This window comes from Ursus arctos, unplaced genomic scaffold (genome assembly GCF_023065955.2).
Source record: "Ursus arctos isolate Adak ecotype North America unplaced genomic scaffold, UrsArc2.0 scaffold_32, whole genome shotgun sequence".
NCBI classification, from domain to species: domain Eukaryota; kingdom Metazoa; phylum Chordata; class Mammalia; order Carnivora; family Ursidae; genus Ursus; species Ursus arctos.
In genome coordinates, this window is record NW_026623008.1 from 7,874,665 (window position 1) to 7,898,921 (window position 24,257).

Consider the following 24,257-nt stretch of genomic DNA (forward strand, 5'->3'; position numbering starts at 1 on the left):
TATCTGTCCGTTTTTTTTTTTTGTTTTTTTTTTTAAATAGCAGAGACTCCGCCATGTTTGGGCAGACTGCTTATCGTGCCTCTGTGTCTGTTCTTTCCCAGCTCTGTACCAGAACCCTGGGCTTTTAGGGGCCCATGGACACTGAAATGACTTTCCCAGTAGCCTTTGCTGTGGTATGTGACTACATGCTGGCCGATGGGAAGTGGACACGGGCCGTATCCTTTCAAAGGGAGACTGGGTGTGCACCTCTTCCCTTCCTTCCAGCTGGTGGAATGCGGATGTGATGGATGGAGCGAGGCCGGTTACCCAGCCCATGAGGTGGAAGCCCTGGGTTCCAGTCAAGGGTGGTAGAGAACTGCCAGTCGCCATACTAACTCTGGACTAACTAGGACTGAAGAGAGAGAGGAAAAAAACCTCTGTTTTGCTAAGTCACCCAGAGTCTGGCTTTTCTGTCAGTTGCAACCATTCTAGTCCCAACTAGTCCAAACTTCTGCCCATCTGGGCCCTGGGCTGTTCTCTGCTGTTCTGCTTGACTGGCTGCTCTCTGGCAGCAGAGCCACGTCTGGGTTCATGGCCCCTCAGGGTACCGCACACAGCCAGCCCTCTCAATGGTCTGTGAGAAAAACTTCTAAGAAAATAGGCTCCTTGTTTAAGTATTTGTGAAAACAAAAATAATGGTATTTTGTGCTTTCTGGATTTAACAGCCCATCCCAGGATTAAAATCAAATGGAATTCTGGAGACGTTCAATGCTACATTAATATAAAAATGGGAATCTCGATGTTCAAAAATGGCGGAGAGCTAGAAGGAATTTCAGAATGAGAAAAGATAAAAAACTGTGAAAGTGTGAAAAACTGTAGGAACATAAACCCAGCTTTGGAAATGAATAGACATGTGGTACAAAGCCTTAATACCAAGGTGTGGAAGTTTCTCTGTGTGTGGAAGGGCTACAGATGATGTCATTTTTCTCCTTTCCTCATTTCTGACAATGACTGTGCTATTACTTTTCCAATTGGGGAAAACGACCTTAAAAAGAAACAAAAGGGAGCGAGGCAGGAACAGGGAGGAGACCCAGCCCTCTAGAGGCCAGGGCTGGCTCTAAAGCTCTCCCAGCACACCTTCCCGAGGGTGTCCGTACTGTGTGGCTTCACCGGCATGACCTGAGGGCATGTGACGGAGGCAGAATGACCCACAGACCCCCCTGAAAATGGAGAGTCAGTGCTCTGTGCCTTGTGGAGGCCGCCCTTTTCTGAGTCACAGGAGACTCTCCTGCATTCCCTCTCAGGAGTGATTCTGGATCTCTCCAGAAATCGCGGTGTCCTCCAGGGCGCACTTACCCACAGACAGCTGAAACTGGGGATGCGAACAGGGTGGGGTCTGTCCTCTCCTGTGGCACTGAGGTGGCAGCAAAGGAAAAGTCAGGAATCCGCTTTCTTCCAGTAAGAATTATTTTTAATGGTTTAAAAAGGAGTCTGTACAAAACCAGCGCCACCATTTGGTGCTTCCAGTCCACCGGGGAATTCCAAGGGTCTCTGCCAACACTATCTCTTTGGCCAGCTGTGCCTGAAACCCCTGCAGAGAGAGACAGTGTGAAAACAGAAGAGTTAACTTCTCCCAGTTTGGCTGGAGGTTTGCTCTCAGCCGGTTTACAAAACGCTGTAGACCTTACTGACGCACGACTGGAGAGGCATGGCTCGTCCGGGGCGCCTGGAGAACTGAGCTCGGCAGCAGCGTGTCCCCCACACTCTGGGAGACAAGAGGGGGCGGGGAGGTGCCCTGGGGCCCCGCGAGGGTGGCTGTGCTCACCAAGATCTAAAGGCAGATTCCCCCCCCCCCCCATCAGGCCACACCCTAGAGGTGAGTCCTCTGGCTTCAGGCTCTGCCCTGAGGACGAGGCTTTCATGTTTTTAACAAAAATATTCTTAAATGACAACCCACATTTACTTAACTGATCCCCCCCCCCCCCCCCGAGAAACGGGAAGATCTGGGAGAACTCCAAGTCTATTTACTCAGAGGTGACCCCGGGAAGCTGTACGATAATAGGCGGTGAGGGACAGGAATCTGAGTCCTGGAACGCAGGGACCGTGGGGGGGATGGCACTGGGCAGGGCCCTCCCCTCCTCCTATCTCAGCTGCCCCAAGCGACAGAGAGGGATCTGGTTGAGAAAGGCTCTCTGAGGCTGTTCCAGCGGGGCCCTCAGACCCGCTGTCGGGTTTGTGGGGCCACGCGGGCCTCCCCCACATACCTGTCTGACTTTCCGGTTGGAAAGGACATGCTTTTATTTCCCATCGACTGTTTAAGTTTTTTGGGTGCAACGCATTTCTGTCAAGATAAAAAGCCATTTCAGCCGAGGGATAACCTGACCACAGGACACGCACAAGATGCACACAGGAGCCCAGCTGCCCCGTCCAAGACTCCGGCGCCACCGGGGCGACTGGTTTTCTTGCAACTGGACCTTTCTGGGTGCTTCTGAAGGCAAGGCTGTCGGGATGAGCTACCAAAGGTACAGGAGGGCTCCACACAGGCCTCAGCCTCCGCGTGCCAAACTTGCGGCCACGTTTGGCTCCGCCTGGCAGCAACGCCCACGGGGGCAGATGCAGGCTTGTGCGGGCACCCGAGGGAGTGTCTGTGGCCTGCGGCTCTAATTCCCATGGCAGCCAACAGCAAACAGCCCTTCAGACCACACGCCAGCCTTCATAGCCTCCTTAAAAGTCCCTTCTTATTGCTGGAATAGCTGATGGGTATTGTCTGTACTTGGGGAGAGACGAGGCGAGGGAAAGGCTACGCAGAGGGAGATGAGTCCCAGCCAGGCCGCCTTCGCCACGAAGGAAGAGGGGAAAAAAGCACCACAAGCAGGCGAGCGTTCTCAAGATTCTTCTTTCTTTTCGCTGGTATCTTGTATTTGGTTTTTGAATTTGGAATCAAAGCCTAGTTAACATATACAGTCCCACTCGTTTAACGCATCAAGTATATTTCTTACCTTGACCGACTGGGTCTGCTTATTTGGATCAAACTGGGAAGCAGGTTTCGATTTGCTGTTTCCTGGAAGGTGAGAGAAGAGAACGCCAGTGAGCGTGTCCGTGAGTTAATATACCCAGCAGGCTGACTGCTGGGCTGGTGCACAATGTTTGGGAAGGGTGGGCTGTCAGCTCGCTGGCCCCTGTAGAAGGAGGGACTTAGGCTGACGTCAGTTCATGTGTGTGTCCCCAGTCCGGAAGGGCAGCCCAAACACCAGGCTCATCTCTCCCAGATGTAGTCTCAGCTCCGGGCAGGTGGCTGGAGCACTAGCTGCTTTAAACCAAGGATATCCGGCCTGGCGTCTGCGTGCCCGTCCGGAAGTGCCTGACAGTCACTTGGGGCCTGGGGTGACCACCGTCCTGCCTCCCTGTCTTCGAAGGGACGTGTTGCCACGGAGGCTGCTCTATAGTCAGGAGTGCCGTCTGCCGCCCCTCCGAGGCGGATGGCCTCTCACCGGCGAAGAGACCAGAGAGCAGCCCCCGGGCGTCACGGTGCTTCGTAAACTCCTTGCCGTGTTTGTGGCTGAGAAAATGTGTTTCTGGGCACGAGCTACTGTGAGGAAAGATGGAGCCCCCATGGAAATGGACGCCGTCCTGCACAATGACCAGTGTGGCCGTGACCAGGTAGGTCCAGCGCAGGAGGGGGTGATGGGTGGTTTCCCTGTGTGGCTCTGACAGTGCCTGGGTGGGAGCCGCGTCTTTCTTGGCCTTCGTCCGTGCCTTGGTCATGCTTTCTTTCCTCTACAGCTTCCTCCCTCCTAACAGGGCCAGACATTCCTTAAAGGGCACCAGTCCCGGCCTCACCAGCAAAAGCCTTGAAATCCGACTTGCTGTAGTCGTAAGGGGTGAAATCTTTTTCTGGCGGATCTGAGTCCTTTGGCTTCTTGGAAGTTTTGAATCGCTTCTTCTCTTGTTTCTGTTCTGTGGTCCTCGGGTCACTCGTGGTTCGCTCTCTCTTCTTGGCGGCACTTTCCAGCTGTAGGGTGAACACACCGTGGGAGGGAAGCACGGGAGTGCTTCAGAGAGTGGCAGCCGGGCCTCGAGCCTGCTGTGCTGGCATCCGTGGGCTCGGGGACCGGAGTGCTGGCGGCTGTGGGTCTGGGCAGCGCTAGCGCCAGGTGGCACAAGTTCCTCAGTGGGGAATGACATCGGGTCATTACGAAAGGCACGACAGGCTTGGATATTAATAATATGACTGAGCTTCAGTACCTTGTCTATTACTGGAGTCAGGGGTACGGTCTCTTTACCATAAATTCATCACAAAAATTCACCTAAGAGGTATTACAGTATAAACTTTTTTGAGGTGAAAGGAGGCAGGCACTGACTGACAAGCCCTCCTGCTATTCGAGGAGAATCCTGACCATGACCAGGGGCCCCTCCTCTCTCAGAAGAGAAAGCAGAAGGGCGGCACGTACGGCAGCCTGCTGTCGGACGGACACGGCCTGCTCCGCGGTCGCTTGGTACTCCTCCTTGGCCTGGTCCCGAGCAGCTGCAAGAGAGCACGGTCTGTGGGGCTGCTACCTCCAGCAGCCAAGGCTCCCTCCTCATCTGGCTGCACCGTCTCATCTGTGGCAGCTGCAGCCAGGCGCCCTCCCTGCTCCCCAGTCCCCTGCGCCTCGCCCCTTGATCAAGGGTGGCCGCCTTGCGGCTCAGGTCCGGATGCTCTTTCCACGCTCTCAGTCTGACAGCCCACCTGCCCCGCCCAAGAACCTAAGCCAGACACCCGCCAGCCCACATGACGCCTCTGTGAGGACATCTCAAAGGGGCTGCAACCAAAACACGTCAAGGACGAGAACAAAGCCACTTCTCCAACCGGCTCCTCATGCACGCTCACTCTGTTGCTGGCCACCCTGTCTTTCCAGTTGCTCAGGACCAGCCCTTCTGGCACCCGCGGCCCCCCTCTTTCTCTCATGTGCCACACACAACTTGTCATCAAGTGCCATCGGGTCTCTGTGGGGTACGTCAGCTACGGGCCACTTCTCACCACCTCTGCTACCGTGCTGTCTGAGCCAGCAGCCCCTCACCTGGCCTCCCACCCCTGCCCTCTGTGCTGGACTCTCCACGGTCTCGGAGTGAGCCTTTCTGGTCAGTGCAGGCCACTGCTCTGCTCAGAGCCTCCACAGCTCCCTGGCCACTTGGAGTACAAGCCACATCCTTACAACAGTCCTGCTCTCCCTGCCTCAGCCACACTAGCCTCCCGGCCGCTCTCTGTGCATGCCCAATGATCAACCACCCTGGGGCCTTGGACTCGCTGGGGCCACCGTATAGACCACTCTTCCCCTAGAAGCAACCAGTCTTTGCTCAATGTCACATTTATCTGACTGCCTTCCCTAAACACCGTAGGGAAGTAGCCCCCCGCCCCCGGCACCTCCTACCCCTCTCCCTGCGGAATTGCCTACTGCCATCAGAAAGAAGGTACATTTATGGGTACACTGTCCGCTACCCCCCAGGAAAAGGCCAGCTCCACAGGGCAGGGGCTGTGCTTTGTTCACGGCCATATCGCCACTTTGTTGAACAAACAGAAGGATGAAAGAGGCCTGTTCGTTGACAGACACCCCAACGGGCTGAGTTACAAGGAAGTGAGGGCTACCTGTTTGCTCTGCTGCCTTCTCCTTGGCAGTTTCTTTAGGTTCTTTGTGTACCTGTACCTGGGTTGCCAGCTTCCAACGGTTGCTGATCTACAATGAAAACAAACAAAACAAAAACACTCCAAAACTCAGCCACCTAGGAATGCTTAATTGTTTTAACGAGGGGATGCTGGGCAGGCTAGCCTAGTAACTACACACATTCTTAATCATAAATTCCAAATCTGATGACACAAAAAAATAAAATCTCATGCTGGCTTTATTTATAAAATACTCATCAAGAAGGACGAAGTGCAGCTGGATTCCAGGCACGGGGCGGATGCCCTCCTGTCCATCATCTCATTCAATCCCTTCTATAATCCCGGGACAAAGGCAACCTCATCACCCCCGCTTTGAGATGGGAAACAGGCTCAGAGAAGCTAAATAATCTGTCTGGGGGGACATGGTTAGCAAATGGTGGAGCTGGGCTTCAAGGCAGGACTTCTCGCTGCTCTATGACGCCACACCTGTGTGTGGCGTCGGAACGCGTCCCGCTGGTGTTAGACAGGCACACGGTCAGGGATGTGTGGCTGAAGGAGCCATAACCCATGGGGGAAAAAGAAGAGAAGGCAAAAAAATCCACCTGACTCCCCATTTCTAAAGACAGCAGGCTAACCACTAGAGACAGGGAGGAGGCCTGTCAGGGTTCTGGCCTGACCCTTGCTGCCTAATGAAAGAGCGGGGGGCAGAAGGAGCCAGGCCCCCGTCTGATCAGAGTAGGTCCTTCCTGCAGGAAGGAAGAAGGCTTTTAACAATTAATACGCTGGCTCCCAGGAACAACTCATGGGGCTCCAGGGAAGGTGTTTCCTTATTCTTACCCATAATGCTGTTAAAAACAAACCAAACAATAGAAGACAGAGTGTTTTAAAACTTATGCTGTCACCTGTGAGAGCCTTACAGTAAAATTCACATATAAAAATGCATCAAGCTGAACACCTAACACCTGGGCACTTTGCTACGAACAAACTAAGCTTCAATTAAAAACAAACGCAAAAACCAAAGACCTGTTTCTTAAAAGGTTCCCAAATGCTTCTGAAAATCAGAATAAAGTTCTGGCCCCTTTCTCTAGAAACAATGCTTATATATATTTATATATAAAGCATTTTCTGTATTCATTTTCGGGAGGCTCAAGATAGGCTGAAGACAGAAACCTAGTTCAGATAATTAAGAAGACCCCTTTTCTTAGAAAGTCACTCCGGGAAAGAGTGACAAACCCACTGACCTCGTAGATTTTTGAAGACGGATCGCACTTTGCTGCCTGAGAAACGTGAGCGCGGTGTTCGAGTGAAGGCAGGAACTGGAGGAATGGAAGGAAACAGTCGTTTAAATGCGCTCGGGACCTGGACGGGGGGTTTTCTGGTGGGGTTCATCGTGGGAGGCCTCATTCAGAGCGTCCACCTGGCCACGTCTCACTGGCACTGGAGCAAGGCATCCTTGCTGGTTTCATCTGAGCAGACCCCGACTCCGTCCCTACCTGGACACCAGGCACAGCTGACACATGCTGGATTCAGAGACTCTCTCTCTCCAAAGACTGTTGGCTGCTTTTCTGGGCAAGAGACCCCTACAAGCTGCAGAAAGCTCTGCCTATTCACAGCAGCCCTGAACACACGCAACGCCTACTTACCATCTTAAATGGATTTTCGAAGGACTCCATTATGTTCTGGGCTTTCTTCTGTGCAACTGTTAAGGGGCTCTTTCTACTTTCTTCGGCACTGGGTTCCTGCAGGGACGGACAGAAAGTGAGCAACTTATCCTGTAATCATCCTGTGGCACTACGATGCAAGGAATGGTATAATTGTAACAGTAGTAAGAAGGGACGCCTGGGTGGCTCAGTAGGTTAAGTGTCTGCCTTCAGCTCAGGTCATGATCCTGGGGTCCTGGGATCGAGTCCCATATCGGGCTCCCTGCTTCTCCCTCTGCCTGCTGCTCCCCCTGCTCATGCTCTTTCTGTCTTTTGCTCTGACACATAAATAAATAAAATCTTAAGATTATTATGGTATTATTCTCACCATCTTACAGATGAGGAAACTGAGGCACAGAACGGTTAAGTCTTCTAGAGCCTGACAGCGAACAGGGGCAGAAGAAGACTTCCACCCACGTCTGTCTGGCTCTAGAACTTGAAGTCGTAAGCAGACACGTACAAATTAAGACTTATAAACCGTTATGGGGAATCAGTACAATTATGCGACAGGGTGCTGCTTCCAACTGGGTTCAGACTGTGTGCTGTCCTTCTGCTTCCTCTGTGGTGACGGTCCTGCCACACGGAGCACGGGACACCAGCGCCTGGTAGAGCACAGTGCTTCCGGGCTCACGCGGCCCAAAGTTCACGCTCATATTTTTAGCTGCCGATTCACCTTGATGGCTCAATTAAAGCTTCCAGACTACTCTGCTCACGAATTACTGAAGCAAGACCCGATCTAAATTTAAGCGATGACATGAAAAAGAAAGTTAACCCTTAGGTAGTCCACTTTGCTGGCAGCGTTTCGCCTTCCTGGCTTTGGCCCCGCACTCTGGCGTGATGGACCGGCGGTGACCTGTGATCCTGGAAGCTACCCACCCGCCCAGCTGTTTCCCACGGGAACACCTGCTAAGCTGGAGACTCGTCTTTATCCAAACAGATCGTATGCCTGCTTCTCTTTCCAGAAATTATTTTTCCTTTACCACATCTGTTGTTTGCACTATTCAGAGTTTTCTCTGTGTATTTTCCTTTCATGCTGGTCATTTCAGTACCTACCCATCTTGACCAACAACCACACCCTGGTCTTGCTTTTGCGAAGAACCTGTAGTTCAAGCCCTGGCAGAAACACGACACTTGCCAGGTAGGACAAACTGGGATAAGTTCTGTCACAACTCAGTGCATAGTCCTGGAACACCGCTGAGCCCAGGCTGGCCACGCGTGGTCCCAGACTGGACACAGCCCCCGCCTACCACGGCGCAGCCCCTTCGGCATCGGAAACAAATTTCCACCCGCACAGTAGTGCTGTCCCATCTTGCATCTTGCTCTTCCCTTGCCCTGATCAGCCACAGTGTAGAGAAACGCTTTTCAAAGCCTCTTTTTCAGCCCAAGCACGTGCAGATGGGGCTGGCGTGGGTTGCAGAGGGATGCGTGGTCCCTACAGTTGAGCAGAGCACTCAGCCCGCCCCTCAGAGTCAGGATGGGCTGCGCCTCCCCTGCAGCTGAAGGGGAAGGTCCTGCTTCTGAATCACTGCAGCCCACACCGTCCTCCCTGCTAGGCATTAGCGAGGGCCCGGACGTCAACCCTTCTTCACACGGAGCTCCTGAGAGAATCCTCTACCCACCTCTCACGGACTGCCTCTCAGATCTGTCTCCACGCCTGTCCCCACGGCTGCTGGGTTTTACTTCTGGCACTAGTCTCAAAGGTCGACGCGGAACGCTAGGCAGACAGCCTGTTTGACAGACCCAGTCACTCCTCACGGGTCTACGTCCCCCACCTGCGTTTCCTCGCACTCACGTTAAATAGCGTGATGACAGCAGTAGCGATAAGGCATCTGGTATCTGGCAGGATGTCGTCTTCTCTTTGGTCGGGGAAGAGGCTTGCCTGTTTCTGCGCTGGCACAGGCCCTAAAGCGATGGAAGTCAGGGAGGTCAGAGCCTCCTGGAGAGTGCGCCAGGCAGTTCCCAGAATGTTCCAGAGACCTCTATATTACCGTTGCTTGGGACGACAGGGTAGCCATCTGAAGAGGCGTGAGAGCAGTCATGGGGTCCAAAGAGCACATTCTCCAATCTCTACAGCAGAAAGAAACCAAGAGGCCTCATGAAGGACTCGCAAACATGCGGTCGCTTTCTGCTGCAGGGCTGGGGGCTGCCTGTGACAGGGAGGAGTCTCCTGCACTGGCTCCGACTGGTGCCCCCCGCCCCCCCAGACAAGACACGTCAGATACACACTCTACCTCGGGACCGGGCAGCGGGCCGCTCTTCCTCACGCCAGTTCCAGCTTCAGACTGGGGACAAATACAGAGAATCTGAGGAAAGGTGCCTCAGCTCGGTGACCGCACATGTCTCCCCCACCATAGACCCCGTCCCTTCACTACATATGTTTTACAAGAGCCCCGAGATGTTCTCTCGTCCTTCATCCCTCACAGTGCCTCGCACTATAATCACTTAGTGCTCAATAATTACTTGCTGAATGAAAGAACGAAACCCTTTATCGTACCAAGGCACAATGCAGAAGACTTCCAAGAGCTTGAAAGAGATTCTCCTCTAGAAACCAGGGTTTCTCTCTTTATTTGGCCAAACTGTAGAGCTAACAAAAGATTCTTTTTAAAGAAATTTTAACATGAAGACTGAAATATGTTTATCCTCAGTCTCTCCTTTATCGCCCTAAAGGAACTGATTTTAAGTTTTTCTGGATCCATACTCTTGCAAAAATGGGCAAATATGATTGACCATATACCACTATTACTACTAAGGCAACACAATTAAAAACTGTCCCCCCAAATTCAAATTGAATTGGGTGGCTCAGTCAGTTAAGCATCCGACTCTTGATTCCAACTCAGGGCATGAGCTCAGGGTCATGAGATCGAGCCCCACGTTGGACTCCATGCTCAGCGCAGAGTTTGCTCGAGATTCTCTTTCCCTCGCCCTCTGCCCCTCCGCACCCCAAATGGTGCACATGTGTGCATGCTCGCTCTCGCCAAAATAAATAAATAAATAAAATCTTAAAAAAAAAAAGGGCAGGACCTTTAGCTTTTGATAATCATAAAGAAGACATGTCAGGGCAGGGCGCCTGGGTGGCTCAGTCAGTTAAGCGTCTGCCTTTGGCTCAGGTCATGATCCCAGGGTCCTGGGACTGAGTCCTAAGTTGGGCTACCTGCTCTCCCTCTCCCTCTGCCCCCCCCCCCACACTCTCTCTCTCTCTCTAATAAATAAATAAAATCTAAAAAAACAAAACAAAAAACAAGACCTGTCTACTGGCTTTCCTAACCCCTATTATCTTCTTGGGTTTTTTAGAATGGAGACCAGCTCATGCACGGAGAGACCACAGGTGCCAGCAGACAGCCGGGTGCGCGGAGCTGGAAGCTCCAGCAGCAAAGGCTTCCTACCTTGAGCAGGGGCATCTCCCGCGCCTGCTGGACTAACAGATGCATCTCGTTGATCTGCTGCCGCACGAGAGGTGGTACGGGGTTACAGCAAGCTATGATGCCCTGAGGTTCCCTGAGGACCAGAAAGAACACTTTGAACTCATCATTTAGGGACACAGCCCCCCCCCTCCCGGCTTCCAGCCGAGAACAGAGAGCTACGGCTAAGGCAAAGACCCGGGAAACATTCCTATTGGGGCGGCCTGGGGCCCTGGACACCAAGCTTCGAGTAGGCACCTCTTGCCGGTGGCCTCCCGCTAAGCGGGAGAGCTGGGGAGGGGCCCCCCGCTCCGCCGAGCCGTACTGCTGCAACGGGCTCAACGCAAGATGGGGAAATTCAACTCTGCTTATTCTTCAATGAACATCAGAAAGCGTTCAAAATCGTAAGGTGCCTTGGTGTGGAACAAATTACAGCTGAGAGACTCTGAGACACTTTCCTTCCTTCCAAGCGGATGCTGGAGGCTCAGACTTGCACCGGCTCTCATCGGGGGCCTAGCCTCTGAAATGCCTGCAGCTCAGGTCTAGTTCCTACAGGGCAGCCCGAGGGCAGAAATTCTGAATTCCCTGGACTTGTGAACTTCCTTAGGGCACTAATCTCTGAGTCGACAGCCTTGAGGTAATAACTACCAGAGAAGCTGATCTGAAGGATAAAATTTCTCTATGGAGAAAGTCAGGACGTCGTTATCAGTTCTCAGACTCACTTGGGCAGTTCTTCAGCTATCTTCAGCATCATGTGGTTTGGCAGTACGTATCTGCAACAAAACACAGTGGGGTCACGTTGGATTCAGCGAGCAAGCCCCGGTAAAGGCTACAACCTGGGCGAGAACGTAACCAACTTTCATGGTGAGAAAAAAAAAGGCTATTATTTCCTCGTTCCCCGAGCTGCTCAGTCTAGAAAGCAGATAGTAAAAGAACGTCTAATCCCTTACCCGTAACTTTCATCTTCCCTGCGGGCTGTTTTATCCCTCCAGGCAAACAGCAGCTGAAAGGCTGTCAGCTGCTGTGTGTTGAGATGCTTCTTCTGCTTCCTGTACAGCTCAAGGTAGGACTCGTCCGTGAAGATGGGCTTGACGAATTTCTGCGAAATTTTACAGAACATTCCATATCAGTGGGGGTCAGCATGGCGCCCTGGGCTCTTCAGAACATTCGGCTCTGTTCCGAAATGTAAGGAACCAAGTGAAGACCCGGGCCGCGGGCCAAGGCAGAGAGGCGGTACCTTGAGGCAGATGTCCCTGCTGCGCTGCCAGGCCACCTGCAGCTGCACGGGCTGCTCGTTGCCTCGCTCCCACAGCTCCAGTCTCATTTTATCATAAATGTAAAGCAGGTAATGGGTGTCATCCCGGGCGTAGTTGAGCATTTCCTCGGGCAGAGGCCTAGAATCGCAAGGAAGGAAATGAGTTTGCGGCTCACCCCTAGGAGCAGCCCTGTTGTCTGTCCGCGCTGTGCGTGCGAAGGCTTGGGCTCCCTTTGCCATCACAGCCCTACTACACTCACATCCACAGGCCCTCCATCTTAATACGATAAGCCATTGTTTTCCCAGCTGGGGAGAAAGGGCAGCAGGATCACAATGTGGCTGAAAAGAGAGGCCCTGCCATCCGGAGTTCGAATCTTAGCTCCGCACACCCATCCGTGGACAAGTCACGTAAGCTCACTTTCCTCAGCTGTGAAATGAAAGCCCTCACAGGCTGCTGTGGGGACCACCCAGCACAAAACCCCGGAAGCTCTTAGCTCGGTGCCTGGCACATGACAATGGCTCAATGACAGGGAGTGGCTTTTAGACTGTCAATTTTCATCTTCTATCCGGGCTTTATCAGATTCTCTTCAGAAATTCTGGCCTGCAGAACTGGAGGAAAGCGGAGTGGCTTCTTCCGACAACAGCTGCAACCTCAGGGAGGAAGCCGGCCACCGGACAGTGACCGAGCGGAGCCCAGACTCCAGAAAGTGGTGCAAGACCCCGCCACGCTCTTACACCACAGTACACACACATTATAAGGCGCAATCACCTACGTACCTCAGAATTCTCTCGAACCTCTGGGAGATCACCTCAAACACACACACACACACACACACATCCCTCCCTCATAGGGAGATCCAAGTTTCAAACGAGAGACTGGTCGGGACACAAACACTGACACGGCACACCTCTTCCAAACACTATCTCCGTGAAGCGTGAAAGCCCAACACACACTCCACGTGGTCACCCTAAAACTTCCGGTCGTGCTTCTGCTGCTGCCAACAGCTGGAGGAGAGACCGGCGCCAGTCAAGCCAAGGTTCTACTACCGTCACCACCTGCACGTGGGTCTGTGTGGCCCACAGGCTCAGGAGTAGCCACGCTTCCTGCTGCCATCCACACGTCCTCGTCAGCCACAAACCGTATTCTCCAGTCGGCCAGCTGATACTGCTTGTTGGATTCCACGCCGCAGTAGAGTTTCAGGAGATGGTCCAGCGAGTGCCGGCCCAGGTTAAGGAGGCGTGCTGCCTGATGGGTATCAAACATGTTCACCACGTACAAGCCGAAGTCCTTCTGTAGCCATTCGACGTCCGAGTCAGCACCGTGGAAGACCTGAAAACGAAAGCAGAGGCATGTGGAGCAAAGCGTTCAAGGCCACTCGTGCTGAAACAGACTCTGCCTCCAGGTTAGCACGACACTGGAATTTGAAGCCAGAAGGAAGATTAAGATGGGTTCAGTTTCAAAAGCTTCTTTTAATTTGGACCGATGGCACTTCCACACTCCGAACTGCACATCTTAAAGTCTGGAAGCGCTCACAGCCAGTGATTCTAAGAAAGCAGTTCTACTAGCTTCAAGGATAGTCATTAAGTGCAAAGGATCCTGATGGCGCGGGCTCACGGCAGTTGTCATTAACATGATGGAACGTTTCTCTGGGTGGTAACGAGCTACCGCGTAAGCTGTTCTAATTGGGGCTTAGAAACAAAAGCAGTTTAGCCTGTGGGGCCGGAATGTAGGAAATTACAATTATTTCTCTCAACTTCACCAGGTCTATACTGAAATAATGAAATAGTAAACCGAACGGCACTTAAATCCTAGGCTCACACGCAAGAGCTACAAAAGGCTAGCTGACCTTAACGATGGTGGGGTCCGTGAGGCTCTCGTTGAGAATGTACATGTCGCTTCGAAGCTCCAGGGTGTCGACGATGAAGTCTTCTGTTCGGGTGGAGATCTGCATCAGGCAGGTCAGCCCCAGGAAGCTCCTGTACGAGTGGTGCTAAAACCCAGAAAGAGGGGAGAACAGGGAAAAATCATCACACCAGGCTTTCCTTTACTGATTTTGGGAGGGCAGCTATAAAAGCCAAGTTATATGACTGATTGGTTTTCACCGAGAAAAGCCAGATCTGTTAGTCTTAATTTTATACTCCTCAGGTAGAGAGGGACTTCCTAGAAAATGTAAAATTTCACTCCAGGTCATTCACAACTTACCTCTAAGTCTACTGCGAATTCTTGACAGGTCAAGAGCTTTTCATTGAGCTCCACTAGCTCATCCAGGGAGGACACAAAATGGCAGGGGGTCTCCCCCACAGGCCTATATAACTGAAGCACGAACATACAGGTAGAAAAAGAGAAGAATGTTAAGAATCACCCTTCACTAAAGCACAAATGAATCAGGAGTTCAAGAAGTGACCTGAAGTTGCAACCTTTTACTCTGAAGTTATTTAAGGAAAGCCAAAATTGCACTGATTTGATTCTCCCTGGGCTACTTAGATATCACCCATAAATTAGGTTTGGGTGCTAACCTGGGGCTGTGGCTTTTGAAGGACTGAATCTGGTGGAGTGAAGTGATCTAGTTCATACTGGTAAGGATGTGCAAACCTGAATAAATGAAACAAAAAGAAAAATCCTCTTGATGAATTCCGTAATTCAAGGGAAAACAACTGCTTTATTTATTTATTTTTTTTTTTAAAGATTTTATTTATTTATTCGACAGAGACAGAGACAGCCAGTGAGAGAGGGAACACAAGCAGGGGGAGTGGGAGAGGAAGAAGCAGGCTCATAGCGGAAGAGCCTGATGTGGGGCTCGATCCCAGAACACCGGGATCACGCCCTGAGCCGAAGGCAGACGCTTAACTGCTGTGCCACCCAGGCGCCCCGAAAACAACTGCTTTAATCCAATTTGTAAAAACAAATGAGAAGCGACCACTGTGAAAATATTTTCTCGCTAGATAAAGTACCATTATTTTAATGATAATTCAAGGGCATCAGGAAAACCCACATCAGGTCAAACTGGTTCACCCTTACAATGCGATCATTAAAAATCTACTCATCTAAGAATCTGAGCTCTTATTTCAAAACACTGCACGGCTGTCTTTGTGGAGGATAGAAAAACGTACAATGTGCAACTCCTTGCGGTCTGGCAAACAGACCTGTGAGGTGAGATAGGATGGGGCCGCTACTGCAGTTGGTCGGATGCCAAATGCTATATTTTTTATTCCTCTATCATCTACCTGAGTAAAAATCCCAAGTCTTTGAGTTCCTTGAGGGCAGGGCCGCCTCTCCTCACCTCTGCTTCTTTAGCACTTGGCCTGCGGCCTCACAGTGCGGAGCTGGGCCCGAAGGAATGCTGCTCAGGCCGACTCTGGCTACACGACTCTGGCTACACGTGACAAAAAGACCAACGCCAGCCAAGTTCTTACCACCCTTTTCCTTCAGGCAAGGTCCATTTGTCTGTTTTAAGGATTTTTTTTTTTAAGATGCTTATGCTGCCAGTGAAAATGCCCTTTCCTTGCTGAATTTATTAGGGGGCCCCTACCTCACTGTTTGAGTCCCTACCCGCTCAGAAAGGCAGAATGGCAGGAGGAAGGAGAGTTCTACGAAAACCTGGGGTTTCAGGTTCTGATTGTGTGGGAAGTCAGCATCAGCACCCCTTGTTTTGTCTTTAAATCTAGACAAAGGGGGTGAGAGCGACTGCTCCCTCTCAAGGCTGCCGTGAGAGTCGCCTGAGACGCCGCCTGTGCAGGCCCTCCGTGAACACAAACAGGAGGTTTTACCAAAGAGATTCACATTAGGATAAGGATAGCAATCACCCATTCCTCACATTCTTTGTTTACATTGATGTATTTTACAAAAGTGAAACCGAGGAAGAATGTAGAAAGTTCTCATAGTAGAAAGTTCTGACAAATACTTACATGTCCTGCTCCACCTGCTGAGTTCTCTGCTGATGGATGAAATCAGCCAGCGCAGGGGGGACATCCAGGTCCTCTGGACGATCCTGTGGGCGCTCCCTCCTTTCTTTAGAGAGTGCTGGAGACCCAAGCAGTGACAACAACACCATCACAAAAGAGGTGAACACATTCACATCTTGTCTAGTTACGGGGTGGGTAAGTGGCTCCTTTTGAAGGAAGGAAGGAGGGAGGGAGATGTTTTTCCCTTTACTTAGGCAGGGTTCGCATGCCTTACCTTGAGGGAGAGGTTTCTGAGCATTGGGCTTGATGAAGATCTTGGGAAGAAATGGAGTGTTGGAGTTGTCAATCTTTTCTCGGAATTTAAGCTGAGGCCGGGCGATGTTTTTTGCATGAAGCAACCGGAAAGTTTCAGATTTTGTTTTTTTGCTATATTCTCCTGCCTATGATAACAAATACAAAGAATTTATAACACAGCCACTCAATGAATTAGAAAAGTAAATTCTGAAAAGATGAAAAAACAAAAAAAAGAGTAAAGTACGTAAATTCTCATTTGTGCCTTCCGAGAGCATTCACTTAAGAATGTACGTGTGTGTGAGGTTGCGGGGTGCAAAGAAGACAAGAGGTAATTAGTTTGTGCCGGTTTAGGAGAACAAGTAAGGCAGTGGCCAGTTCTGTGTCCAATAAAAGAGAACAGAAATGCAGAACAGAACAGGCAAGACCGTATTATAAAGCTGACACTTGAAACTCCAGGCAATCAGCAAAAAAGCCCTCACCTTACGGTTCCAGCTGGACACTATTGTTTTAGGAACCTGCAAACCGGCTGGGAGGACAGGCTGTTGATTCTTATTCACACCTGATGCTTCATCCAGTAAAATACCCTAAGGGCAGAGGACATAATAGTTTAGCATCTTCCTTTCAGGGTTAACAAGTTAATTACCTAAAATTCTTAAGAAACAGATTCAGAGAATTACGTGTGGGAACATATATATGCATGAGGGAGTCATCCCAAGTAATGAAAGCATTATTTGCTCAAAGACAGAGCAGTAATTGGCCACTCCTTGATCTACCCTCGATCAACTCCCTTTACAGCTCTCAGGCTGAAAATTCAAAAATGATTTAACAGTGTGATGTGGCTCACCAAAAGAATTAAAAAGACCCTAGACTGTAGCTATTAAACATAGAAGGATGGTACTCTGAGAATGAAGGGTGTTCTCATCTACTCTGTCCCATCGAAGCAGACATGCAGTATCAGTTTGGGCCTCCAGGTGACAAAGAGTAGCATGGCAGGACTTGAAATCATAAAATATGAGAAACTGCTGAAAGACCTGTGGGCATTTAGATTATGAAAGAGATGACTTCACGGGACAGAAGAGCATGATTTAAACATTTGCAGGACGGTCACATGGTTGAGGGATGGCTTTGTTTTGGATGATCTCTATGTATTTCTGTAAATAATGTTCTGTAGAATTAGGCCTAAGTAGACAGTAAGCTAGATCATATGATACACATCTCCTTCCAATCATTCGAGTCAGGCTGTTTGGCAGATTACAGATAACAGTTAAGAAAAAAAAAAAAAAAGACTAAATTTTGGTTGGGCTCTGTACCGAGAGGCCTCTTCTCTTGCAACACAAATAGGATTTGCAAATCTGGAACACAGATTTGTAATAGGTCTCCACTGAGCGGTGATAAGTTAAAGTAATATATTTGAACACAACTGTGTTATCTTTGGGAAAAAGAAGCCAACTGTCAGGAAGGGAATGTTGTTGGAACAAGATATATTAAACTTTTCATTTCCTCAGATGCTGGAGTTTCTTTTCATATTTTAATAATACAAAAGCTCTTCATTTGTTAATGATCTTTTTTTTTTTTAAGATTTATTTTTAAGTAATCCCTATGCCCAACGTGGGCCCTGAACTCACAACCCCGAGAATAAGTTGTCACCTGCTCTTCTGACAGAGCTGGCCAGGAGCCCCCATTTGTTAACTATCTTAAGAGTAAGGTGATGGGGTACCTGGGTGGCTCAGTTAGTTAAGTGTCTGCCTTTGGCTCAGATCATGATCCCAGGGTTTTGGGATCGAGCCCTGCGTCGGGCTCCCTGCTCAGTGGGGAGTTTGCTTCTCCCCATTTGTGCTCTCTCGCTCCCTCTGTCAAATTAAAAAAAAAAAAAAAATCTAAAAAAAGAGTAAGGTGAAACACTCACCACTCTTTCCAGAATGACATCATTGGTATCAACTAGTAAATCAAACTTGTCCTCCAACTCGGTCACTTTACTTCGGTCCTTAATGTTGCTTCGACACCCATGGTACTGCATTACCCTACTCATGCTAGGAAGGACAAGAAAACCAAGGTTACTTTGTATACGTGTATTCATTTCTTCCCAATCTGGGAGAAAGCTTGAAAGGCTTGGCTCAGACTGTTCCCAATATTCTTTTTGTTTTTTAAGATTTTATTTGTTTTAGAGAGAGACAGAGAGAAAGAGAGCATGTGCGCACAATCGGGGGAGGGATAGAGGAAGAGGGAGAGAGAGAATCTGAAGCAGATTCCTCGCTGATCTGGAACATGACGCGGAGCTCGATCGAGCTCATGACCGAGAGATCATGACCTGAGCTGAAACCAAGAGTCGGAGGCTTAACTGACTGAGCCACCTGGGTGCACTCCCCCCAGTACTTTTTGATCAAACTAGTAAAATTTGCACCCTTATAGCAGAAACACTGCTATTTGTTTGGTCTTGGGCAATTCCCTAAATCTAAGACTCCCTTTCCTCATCTGTTAATTGAAGGGTTGGAAGAAATTACCTCAAAGCTTCCATTAAATTCTAAAAGGTATATCATACTATGTGAATAATATACTTTGCATTCATTGCTTTATCATGAAATCTAAAACAGATGCTCTAACTCTGTCACGCAACAGTTAAAATCACTGTGTACTGTCCTCATACACTTATTAAAAACATAATACTCAGGGCTCTGCAAACTGTAAGAGAATCTTGGGGGCGCCTGGGTGGCGCAGTCCTTAAGTGTCTGCCTTCGGCTCAGGGCGTGATCCCGGAGTTCTGGGATTGAGCCCCACATCAGGCTCCTCCGCTGGGAGTCTGCATCTTCCTCTCCCACTCCCCCTGCTTGTGTTCCCTCTCTCGCTGGCTGTCTCTCTCTGTCAAAATAAATAAATAAAATCTTAAAAAAAAAAAAAAAAAAGAGAATCTTGGATCTAGGCTTTCAAGTCCCATATTAATTCAGAAAGATTCACTGTCTACATATAGGTGCAAAAGTCAATATATTTTTTAAAAGTTAAACTCAAAATTTACCAAATAACATTTCCCTAATCAAAATCCATTGTCTCATTTTTTAAAAAGATTTTATTTTCTTTTTTTAAAGTAATCTCTACACCCAACTGGGGCTTGAACTCACAACCCTAAGATCAAGAGTCGCATGCTTTACCGACTCAGCCAGCCAGGCACCCCCACTGTCTCATTTTTATATTTTATAGCTCTACTACTTTTTTTTTTTTTTAAGATTTATTTATTTGAGAGAGAGAGAAAGAAAAAGTGTGTGGGCACGTGCGACTTGGGGAGTGGCAGGAGAGAAGCAGATCATGGAGTCAGACTCAAGGCTCAGTCTCACAACCCTGAGATCATGACCTGAACCAAATCAAGAGTCAGATGCTTAACCAACTGAGCCACCCAGATACCCCTATTGTTCTTTATAGCACAGAAAAACACAGTTAAGGAAAAACTAATTTTCAGGAAAAATTACCTATTTCATGAGGCGTATGAAATAACATGAGAAACATGTTATTTCTCAACACGAGAAAATCATATATAGTACGTACCACTGAAGCAATCTGTCTCCCTGTGTTTCACAAAATGCCTGGAAGCCAGGAAAACTTCGGTAGAAATCATACTCATCGCCAAACTGTGGGAGACCCCCAGATGCCTTGGTGACAGCCACCACTGACCCAAGAGCAAACTGTAAAAAACCAGAAAAACAAGCATGTTTTAAACATGGATCCCCATTTGTTCAGCAACTCGCTTTTCTCGAGATCTACTACATATAATACACTGTGCTAGATGATGAATTTTACACATTCAACAAATATTCATTTAGTGCTCGTTTTACCCTACGTTCTGAGGATACAATAGTGAGCATGGAACCAAGTTTTGGAGCTTACATTCTTGGGAGAGTGGGGAGAGAAAGAAAAAAATAAATGTAAGACAAATATTCAAAATGGCCTGGGTTTGAATCTTGGCTCTGCTACCTATTAACTGTGATCTTGGGTAAGTTATTTCTCTGGACCTAAGTTTCCTCCTCTGAAAAATAGGCATAATAAAAGTGACCATCCCATAGACTTGTTGTGAGGATTAAATGAGCCAATAAAATCACATTGGGTAATGCCTGGTAGACACATAAGTGCTATTATTATTACGATTCAAATTCAGATCCATGAGCTTTCTACAAGAATTTACTTTTGTGTTTTCATTTGGGCAAGCATCTAAAACATAAGAATACTCTAGATCCTTTGTTGACCAAATTATAATGGCCACTGCCCACGACTGGACTTGTGTTTATGTTTCAGTTAGTGCCAAGTAGTTCTCTACTTTAATTGTTGTGTGGTAATGAGAAAAAATCTGAAGTGGCTGTCACAAAGAAATGATGGTCATGTGAAGGCCAAATGACATCACTGAGAGTTGTGTAATCAATGTTTTCCAGGGGAAGAGAGAGAAAGGAAGTGGGAACTTGCGTCATGGTGGGACACATGGTAGCTGGTGAGCATGAATGCCACTAAATCAGGACCATGGCTAGTGGTCCAGAACTACCAGAGCCAAGCAAAGCAACAATGACATCTACTAATGATGACCCACCTGAGTGTGGGGGAATACACAACGCTAATTTACAAATTACTTTAGTTTCCTGGTTTTGTAAGAGCTATGCATGAGGTGTTTAAACCTAGTTTTGTTTGTTCATATAAAAAGCATTACACAAATAATTTAGACGAATCCTCTCTGTGCTCCCTCCAGGAGGCATTGATAAACGTTCTAAGGCACCTAGAGGAGGCCGGCTCGGTGGTAGCTCTAACAGGTGACATCAAACCCAGGGTTCCAGATTATGTGGGACTGCACCACACAGGAGGAAAAGGGAACCATCCTGGCCGCGCGGGAGGGGAGGACGCCGACTGGTGTGGCGTACAGCAGCCGAGCCTCTCCGGGGAGTTAATTAGGTGGCTCGGGCCTGGGCCGGGGCGACGTAGCGAGGTCTGGGAACATCAGGGTGACAAGAAAGCCCTTCCCACGACGCGGACATGGCTTCCACACTCCATACATTTGCATGGGCTCAAATGTGAGAACGAGGGCCCTGGGAAACGAGGCGTCCCTCAGTGTCCGCGTGAGATCTCCGCCCAGGAGGGGAAGTGAGAGACTGTGCTTTGCGCGGGCAGAGACCCCTAGACCCCAGCCCCAGGCTCCGCAGCGGCGCGCGCGCGGCCGGATGGGCGGCCGCGGACAGGGCCCCGGTCCGCTTCCGGCCGACCGCGGGCGGCTCCCTGTGCCCCCGGAAACCCCACGAACTCACCTTCACGAAGCTGTCTGCGTCCGGGAAACCCGGCAGCACCATCTCCCCGTCGGGCTTGGCCGCGCTCGTGGCAGACGGGAACTTGGGCTCTCGGGGGCTGGGAGGCGCCATTTTTCCCGGCCTGCACGGCTCTTCTCGCGAGAGTGCCTCAGGGCGACGCGACGTGTGCCCACCGCGCATGTGCAAAGTTCGTCTTCTCTGGGGAAGAGCTGGCGAGGGGTGAAAGTTGGTCGTCATACCTGAGCGCCCCCCCGACCCGGGGAAGTTTACATTTTCTCTTTAACCTCACATTTTATCATCTGGATAACCTTGTGATTTACGGTGGGACCCGGGGGGCCCAATTAATCTCATATTTAAGGCCAGTCTCTCCCAAGCTCTTCTGGTGCCCACCTCACCTGCTTGATCTGGGCTCCAATGATCCCCTCTGACATCGTCTATCTTCTCCCTCGCCACTGGTTTATTCCTAACGGCCTACACGTATGCTGGCATCGCTGCCAACTACAGAGACACAAAACATCACCGCACACTTCCTTCCAGCCCCTTCTAGGCAAACTACTAGAGAAGGCTCTCCGTGCCCACAAGCTCACGAGGTCTCTCGGACCCCTCCAATTGGACGTTCCTGCCCGCGTACACCGCTGGAAACACTGTTGCTGAGGCACCTATCGGGAACTCACAAAATGAATCCGGGAAGAGCTTGTGTTCTGAGGGAGGTGGCTCAGGCGAAGGCTGGGAAGCTTACTGGGGTGTGGCCTTTCTCCTAAAATCAGGAGTGGCACACCCTTAATTCATTTGGCTTAGTAAGTGTTCAATAAATGTTAGCTGTTCCCGTTATTTAAATATCGTATTAACAGGAATATCCTATTAACAGGAAACTGTTTTCACACTCCCCACCCTCCCACCAGCACTCTGGCAGAACAAAGACCTAGCCTAGCTCTAATTTAACAACAAATATTTTTGAGTCTTATTCCGTATGGGTCAACCTAATACCACATCAGGCAATGCTGTGTGGTTTACATGAATTATCTCAACCTCAAAACAACCTTTTGGGCTAGCGGATACTATTATCCATACTTTCAGAGGAGGAAGCAAGCACAGATGAAGTAATTTGTTCAAAGTCATACGGGTCGTATGAGGTGGAGTTGAGATTTGAAACCAGGTAATTTGACACCACAGCCTTATTTCTTTCAAACTACTTTACATGCCTCCAAGAGTTTTAAGGCCTAACCTATAGAACTGTACCATGTGATAATTGTCTTTCTTTGGTTGCGTTATCTCGCTTAGCACAATACCCTTTAGTTCCGTCCACCTCATTGCAAATGGCAAATTTCATTTTTTGATGGCTGAGTAATATTCCATTGAATACATATATGTATTCTTTATTATCTCTTCTTTATTCATTCATCTGTCGATGGACATCTGGGCTCTTCCCATAGTTTGGCTATCGTGGACATTGCTGCTATAAACATTGGGGTGCAAGTGCCCCTTTGGATCACTACATTTGTATCTTTGGAGTAAATATCTAGTAGGGCAATTGCTGGGTCTATTTCTAACTTTTTGAGGAACCTCCATACTGTTTTCCAGAGTGGTTGTACCAGCTTGCATTCCCATCAGCAGTGTAAGAGGGTTCCCCTTTCTCCACATCCTTGCCAACATTTGCATGGAATTTAAGAAACAAAACAGAGGAGCATAAGGGAGGGGAGGGAAAAATAAAACAAGACAAAACCAGAGAGGGAGACAAACCATAAGAGACCCTTAAACATAGGAAACAAACTGAGGGTTGCTGGAGGGGATGGACGGGGTAACTGGGTGATGGGCATTAAGGAGGGCACGTGATATAATGAGCACTGGGTGTTATATACAACTGATGAATCACTGAACACTACCTCTGAAACTAATAATAGACTATATGTTAGCTAATTGAATTTAAATAAAATAAAATAAAATAAAAACTGTACCAATGCATGCAAGGATCCCGAAAAGCATTCTTGCCACATCTCTCCCTTCTCACAGGGATACATGAAACCATCCTGGATCGGTAGGTTAATGAGACTGTCCTTAAAGGCTTCCATTAGTTCATCTACCTTTGGTAATTCACCTCAACAAAGTTGGAAGGTTTTGTCTAGATGTAACTTGAAACCCACTGGATTCACTGACGATATTAATCCCAAGGACTCCATGTCCTAAGGAGTATGTCTTTCCCATTGATGACCACCATTCATTCCAGAGTCCATTCATTCCCATACCCTTGATCTTTCCAGAGTCCATTCATTCCCATACCCTTTATCTTTCATGAGTGGAAACATCACTGGTCATCGATAGTTACTTCATGTAGAACCAAAAAAGTTATGGTGATCGTATTTTCCAGAGCAAAAGAGTTGATGCATGGTTTAGAATTATAGAAAATCTGAGACAACTATGAGGGTTAAAACTTATCAGTATTACTATTGATATTTAAACTCATCTTTGTTTTTAATAGAGGAGTCCTCCGACAAATGTGCATGGAGCAGCACCGTCCATGGTCCAGGCAGATTTGGGGGCTACAACGTCATGTGAGACGGGGTTCCTGGCCTTGTAATGCTCATGCTCTTCCTAATACAAATTCTTTGAATAGGTTTTTTTTTTTTTTTAAAATCAAGGGTCTTTTATTTTTTTTTAAAGATTATTTATTTATTTGTGGGAGGAGCCCGATGTGGGACTCGATCCCAGAACGCCAGGATCACGCCCTGACCCGAAGGCAGACGCCTAACGACTGCGCTACCCAGGCGCCCCGAACAGGTTTTATGATTCTGTATTCTCACTGGGTAGCTGTGGCCCACA

At 49.0% G+C, this 24,257-nt stretch overlaps 1 protein-coding gene across 1 annotated transcript; it reads right to left on the bottom strand.

Annotated features, from left to right (window-relative positions):
• Nucleotides 1-1,428: 1,428 nt before the first annotated feature.
• On the bottom strand, nucleotides 1,429-21,644 carry EXOSC10 (exosome component 10). The gene is made up of 25 exons (XM_026519858.4): nucleotides 21,441-21,644; nucleotides 19,705-19,841; nucleotides 18,077-18,200; nucleotides 16,650-16,754; nucleotides 16,151-16,316; nucleotides 15,880-15,994; nucleotides 14,491-14,566; nucleotides 14,177-14,287; nucleotides 13,821-13,964; nucleotides 13,113-13,303; nucleotides 11,956-12,112; nucleotides 11,669-11,817; nucleotides 11,441-11,491; nucleotides 10,704-10,815; nucleotides 9,552-9,602; nucleotides 9,309-9,387; nucleotides 9,113-9,222; nucleotides 7,264-7,359; nucleotides 6,862-6,936; nucleotides 5,606-5,693; nucleotides 4,431-4,504; nucleotides 3,820-3,991; nucleotides 2,979-3,040; nucleotides 2,244-2,320; nucleotides 1,429-1,570 (listed from the first exon to the last, which is right to left on the bottom strand). The coding sequence occupies exons 1-25, from the start codon at nucleotides 21,618-21,620 to the stop codon at nucleotides 1,540-1,542; spliced, it is 2,733 nt and encodes a 910-aa protein (XP_026375643.2). The 5' UTR covers nucleotides 21,621-21,644; the 3' UTR covers nucleotides 1,429-1,539.
• Nucleotides 21,645-24,257: the final 2,613 nt, after the last annotated feature.